Source organism: Meleagris gallopavo, chromosome 1 (genome assembly GCF_000146605.3).
Source record: "Meleagris gallopavo isolate NT-WF06-2002-E0010 breed Aviagen turkey brand Nicholas breeding stock chromosome 1, Turkey_5.1, whole genome shotgun sequence".
Taxonomy (NCBI): domain Eukaryota; kingdom Metazoa; phylum Chordata; class Aves; order Galliformes; family Phasianidae; genus Meleagris; species Meleagris gallopavo.
Window position 1 is genome coordinate 160,646,102 of NC_015011.2, and position 6,535 is coordinate 160,652,636.

The 6,535-nt window shown below is 42.5% G+C and overlaps 1 protein-coding gene across 1 annotated transcript; it reads right to left on the reverse strand.

Moving 5' to 3' along the window:
• Nucleotides 1-354: 354 nt before the first annotated feature.
• Nucleotides 355-4,752, reverse strand: ALG11 (ALG11 alpha-1,2-mannosyltransferase). The gene is made up of 4 exons (XM_010728768.3): nucleotides 4,619-4,752; nucleotides 3,865-4,098; nucleotides 2,242-3,173; nucleotides 355-991 (listed from the first exon to the last, which is right to left on the reverse strand). The coding sequence occupies exons 1-4, from the start codon at nucleotides 4,735-4,737 to the stop codon at nucleotides 720-722; spliced, it is 1,557 nt and encodes a 518-aa protein (XP_010727070.2). The 5' UTR covers nucleotides 4,738-4,752; the 3' UTR covers nucleotides 355-719.
• Between the last annotated feature and the right edge of the window lie 1,783 nt (nucleotides 4,753-6,535).

Consider the following 6,535-nt stretch of genomic DNA (forward strand, 5'->3'; position numbering starts at 1 on the left):
TTGTGATGGCTCAAAAAAACCCACAAACCATGTGTTTCTCCAGTTTGGATCTGAAAACGGATGCTTAATATTTTAACTTTTTGTTCACTTAGTTCTCAGTGTCATAAGCACTCTTTTAGAGTTGTGAGGTTTGTATTTGTGTGCTATCTAATCATGGTATCTAATTTAGGCCCTCCCATTTTGTAAGAACAGAAAATCTTTCAGTAGGATAGAACAAGAGAAATACCATGTCATACTGTACAGGACATGAGGAAAGAGCTAATGTAAGGACTGACAATTACGACACTAAAAAAGCAAGCTAGCAAATACTGTATTAGAGGAACTGCTGTAGGTAATGAAATCACCAAGACTATATGAGAAACAGCTGCTTATATTTTTCTTCATTAAACATAACTACATTTTTCTTTTCATGTTGTTGGAGTACTTAACTTTACCAATGGAAGAAACATATATACATATATATATACACGTATCTGTAAAAACACGAAACACAGCGTTCTAGGAAGGATTCCGCACATTAAGAATTTAGAATTTTCATCAGAAATACAAGAGAGTATTTCTTTCCCAGTAAACTATCTCTATTACATAAAACATATACTGACAGAAAAAAAGAAAGATCTCTTTATTGAATGGGAGCAAGGGACCATAAATTACACGTATTTACAGGTGACACGGGGTCAAACACAACAAGTTTTATTCATATGCATTTTTGTTCACATTTATTTAAATAAGGGCTCCACAGATAAGAGGAATGTCTCTTCAAAATGCTGGTCAGAAAACCTGCACACAGACTGGCGAGCACTTTCTCTGATCTCTAACCTTTTTTCAGGAGACATGGAAAAGATGTAAGCCATTGTCTCAGCGTAACCGTCCTCGTTCTCTGCTAGGAAGCCTGTAATACGTCCTTCATAGGGTACCACAATATCCAGTTTGGGGCCTCCAGAATTGTGAGCCAGGATAACTGTGCCAGCTGCCATACATTCAACTACTCCTGTAAAAGACACAAAACATGACATGAATGTGTACATCGCATACTTTGGCTTTCAATAGTTCACTGGAAATTTAAATCCGCAATCAAATTCACCTGGAATTATAAGTTAGTATAGACTGGAGTTCTAGATAAGTGTGAAAAATACAGACTAAATGGTCTCACAAGCTCTGATTCTAATAAAGTCTGATGACATTAACATCAGCTCGGTCACTTTATAGCCAAACTCAGTAACCCTGTTTGCCTCCAAGCTTACCATATTGTAGATGTATGGCGCAGGCAATCTTACTTTCCCTTTTGGGGAAGACAGGAAGACCCAACTAATCCCAGTAAACTGTGCCTGATACCTTAATTCTGCATGACAACACACTGCAAACCATGTCTCAGCCCCTCTTTGAGATCCAGTTTCACATCACAGTGATTGATTTTAGGACTTACGTTAGCAGAGGCATCTAATGAAGTGAGATGGCCTAGGGTTCCTAGAGGCATTCACAAGGCGTTTTACTAACATATATTATATATATATATATATACACATACATACATACATACATATATATATATATATACACACATACATACATATATATATACATACGTACATATATATATATATATATATATACATACTACATACATATATATATATATATATACACACACACATATATATAATACAGAATCTCTGAGAAACTCACCTCCAAAATAGCAGCTAGAGCCCTCTGACACATATTAGGCATTTCAAATAGCAGTTAAGCAGACGGAACATTCAAAATCTCTCTGCACGTGAGCTAGGTGTCTAAATGCCTAAACTCCCCTTGCAGTCAGTGCAGTCAAGAGGGCACTAAGTTGCTTCAGCATAGGCTCTGCAGGGAACAGAAGGCATCTGTGTAAGTCTGACACACGTAACACAGGGCCTTCAGCTACAGGGACTTTGTGCTTGCAGAGTAATAGCTGAATGTCAGGCAGGACATCCTAAACAGATGGCATTTGCTGTCTAAGTGACTAGAGGATGCCCATAATGCAGTCTGCGATGTTTACAACAATCCAGCTTGCACTACAGTAGCACCTAATGATCTGACATCTGAACTGGTCTTAAAGGTTCTACCTCTGTTAGATCACCATTGCCAAGAACAGGACTTGGTCACCTGCTTGGCATGCAGACCTCTTAGGTTTAAACACAAATTGAAGCCCTCCTCATCTGTGTTCTGATCACTGAGACAAGCAGCTGAAACCTGAGGAGAGATACTGACCGATGCCAAAGTGCTCATTCCACATCGTATGCAGGCCAATGGTGGCCTCGGCCAGGTGTTTCTTTAACTCCTCAAAGGGAATGTTTATTCTGAACATCACACTGTTACTAACTCCAAGCTCTTCACAAAGACATTTAAGGTTATTCACACGGTCTTCATCTTGCTGGTTCCGACAGCCTCCAATTAAAATAAGCTTCAGTGAGAGCTGCTGCCTCAGTCTCTTCTCTTTCAGCAACTTAGCAAAGGCTCGGATTTGCAAAGGATGATCTTTTTCAGGCCTGAATTGGCTGACAGAAACAATAGAATATTCAGCACTGTTCTTTTCCTCTTCCAGTGGGATATCCAGGAAGGTCTGAACATCACATGGTGGATACACAACGCTAGTGCAAGCCCCAGTTCTCCAGAGGGAAAGAATGTGATTTAGTGTCCAGGAAGAATTGACCATAACCACATCGCTGCAGGAACCCACCAATCCGTACATGAAGGCAAACAAGTAGTAGTAGACAAGTTTCAATTTGCTGAAGAAAGGATTGTTTGTAATGAAAGCTGCATTGTTAAACCTGGTATCCTGATTCCTAACTACAGAAAGCATATCGGTGCTGATGGTGGGATAATGGACATAGCATCCAACACGACAACCTCCTAAATATTTAAATAGGGGAAGCGTAAAAGCATAACCCATCGAGTCAATGTAAATATCTGGAACACACTTGAGAAGAGCTTCCCAACCGAGAAACACGGAGCCTAAACTTTGTCCCAGCAAAGTGAAGCGAGGATAAAGAGAAGCTTCCACAAGATAGCGTTTTTCCAGAAATACAAACTTCACAGGATGAGTTAATTTAATGTTGAATCTTCTGAAAGCACCTTCTACTATGTCTTCTTCAGTGGCATCTCTATCACCAGTGTAAACAACACACGTTACATTCTTGTACCTGGAAGAGAATTTCATTCATTCTTCTCATCAAATTTTCTAACACAAAACTCAAATATTATCCACTCAAAATTTACCAAAACGTATGTTCTAAATCAAATGTCTGGCCTACCTCTGGAACAACTTACATGTAACTAAATTGATTATATGAATTTTTTCCCTTACACTTTTTTTTTTTTTTCTTTTTAAGCAAAAGCTGTGGACCAGAAATCTTTTTTTAAAGAAAGGATCTCAGTGTTAATCAACAGATTTAGGAACGCCTTGCAGCATATAGATGTCCATCCAGTGTACAGCATGAGTAAAATGCAAAAGACTGTGCAAGGCAGTGGACGTGCCAATGTTGAATCCACTTTATGTATTAACTTAGTCTCCTGCACTAAGAGGCCATTACTGAGATTCGATCATCAGTTACCTACACACAAGTTATGACCCTAAAAGCTCCCTATGAGTGCTGCAAAACTGATGGAGAAGGATAGATTTTGCCAAGGAGGAAAAAAGTGACAGGTGCCACAGCTATGGAGGAGACAGAGGACAGAAGAAAACGTGGATAAAGAGCTGAAGAAGAAAGGTGAAATGTAGGACCAGTATATCAATGATATCTATTTAAATGTGCAAAATGTCATCATTTGCATAAATGATATCATGAGAAACAGAGTGAAATATGGTATCAGCTGATAAACAGATGTGCTTACTTTTTCTGGAGCGTTCTTATGGCACACCACAAGACTCTCTCTCCTCCACCACCTGCATTGCAATAGGGATGAAAAAACGCAACCAGCAGTGGCCGCCTCCCATCCCCTCCTGCCGGACTCTGCTGCTTTCTCTTTCCTTGTATCCAGAGCCGAATTCCACACAGCAGGACGGCCAAGCAGGTACTCAGAACTCCACTTAGAAACAATGCAGGGATTAGCAACGAGCACAGCAATCTGAAACAAGGTGAAAATTGTAAAATATAAAGCTGGCCTAAGGAAATACTACGTGTGAAATCCATACAGAAGGGCATAAGGGTAGAGCCAGAGGGTGCCAGACAACTTCATGAGTTCTTCTAACCACTGAAATTATCAGCATCACTGCTCCATTTCAGTAATTACATTCAAAAAACACTATTCTACGTAGTTTAGCAATTTTTTTTTTACAGATCTCAGTTATAGTTTATTGACATTATTTATGTTTGCGTTATTACACTACATAAATATCACCCGCTCTATTTCAACGTGTCATATATACTCCAAAGGCCGCGTGCCCGCAGCAGCGTGGCACAGCACAAGGCGCACAGAGGATCCTCAACAGATGTTCAGGGCCCTCCTTCAGCCCAGCTCCTGCCCGCTCTGCCTTCCGAAGCGCTGCAGCCGGTCAGGGCAGCGCTGGGCAGGCAGTTTTCCCTTCCCTCCTCGAGCTCGGCAGGGCCGTGGGGCGCGGGGCCGCCCCCACCCATCCGCCCCGTACCTGAGCAGCCCGCAGAAGCACAGCCCACCCGCCACCATCTTGCGCGCCACCACCCCTCCTTCCGCCGGAAGCGCTCTTTGCTTGCGGGCGGGACCAACCAGGCATTGCCTCTCTCTCATTGGCTCTCGACGGAGATGGACGGCGGGAAAGGCAGAGGGGCGGGGATTGGAATGGGCGGGAACAAGAATGGGCGGGAACAAGGAGTGGGCGTGGCTTCGCCTGAGGGAGCGCGGCAGGGTTGGGTGTTCTGTAAGCGGGTCGGTGGCTGTGTGTGCGGTCTACTTGTGCTTTTATTTTTTTCCTCATTCTATTTTCTGAGGAAATCATGCACTGACTTGTGATCTCTCAGCATGATTGAGGCCAGAGCAGTCTCTTTCATGTCGTAGCCTTCGGTGAGTCCAAAGGTCGTGAGGCTGGTGGGATGCTTGTGAATGTTACCCTGGGTCTTAGCAGAAGATGGTGTTGGGTCCCCTAGTTTGGCCATTGCTAAACCCAGAACAGAGAGATGAAGTCTCTGCTGTACTGAGAGCAGGAGGAAATCAGAGAGTAATGACTGTGGTTTGGCAAATGGATGAGGCCAGGCTCTTCTCAGTGGTGTATAGTGATAGGTCATGGAACAGTGGCCTAAAACCTGAACATAGGAAGTAACATAAAAACATGTGGAAGAACTTTTTATGGTGAGGGTGACGGAGCTCTGGAACAGGCTGCCCTGAGAGGTTGTGGAGTCTCCTCTGGAGATATTCAAGACCCACCTGGATGCCTACCTGTGCAGCTTGCTATAGGGAGCCTGGATTCAGTGATCTCTGAGGTCCCCTCGAACCCCTACTATGCTGTGATTCTGTGATTATTCTCCATATGAGGAATGAGAATAGAACTGTGTCAAGCCTTGAAAGTTAGCGTTCTATTAATCAAGTTACTGATGTTTTTCTTTAAGTATTCATCGCTATCTCAACTACAACTGACAGTAACTTTTATGACAGCATCTCTGCCATTAGGTAAGCAGTTACATTGGAACAGTTCTGTTGGGAAGTCCGGCAAGTGTGATCTAGTGTTTAATTTCTGATCCAGCTGTTTTCCTAATTTGTGTGCAACTGGCACTAGTTTCTTCTTCAGTGTTCTTCTAGCAGAAGAACTGGTCTGCTTCCCCAGCAGACCAATTGCCTGAGAAGCACATGAGATGTTTGCAGAAGGGATCTGTGCTAGGTTGATGTCTCTTAGCTCAAGACACCTCTCTTGTGTCATCAAGCTGACTGTCTGGGTGCAGAGAAGAGGCACAGTTTTTCTGGGGAGCAAGTCTGGTCTATTTTAGCTGATGAGATTTGTGCATCACTGACTTGAAAAGGAGCTTATGGCTACTCCCTCAGAACCTATGAATCTTGGTTTGAATTTCTATATGAAGCAGATGCATCACAGGCTAGCCACAGCTTATATAAGAAATAATACTTTTGAGTTTTGTGAAGTAAGAAAAAATTAATCAGGTAGACACATTTTCCTGAAATGACCTAATCAATTTGTTGGGAGTTCCCCAGATTTCCTGTTAAGGAATGTATATTTCTACGCATTTTGGCAGCTGAAGGAAAAGGTTGATTTCCAGTCACAACAGAAACATCTTCCATGTGACAGCAAACAATGTGTTTGCAGTACATGAGCTTCCCAGCAGGGTGAGCCTCACAGTTTGTTCCCCAGCTGAGTAGCCAGTGGGGTGTAGGTGCGGCACTTCCCAGAAATACTGACATTTGTGCCTAGATGCAGGTCAATCGATCAGCTTGAGTTCTACACAGCTTTTACAGTCACATAATTTTCCTGGTAACAGTTCAAAATCAAAATAATCATAGATACGTTCTTTCTTCTTCTTGCTCCCAAGGCAAACAGGGGAATTGTTTTGGCAGGAGCATCTCTCTCTGATTTATATTTTAT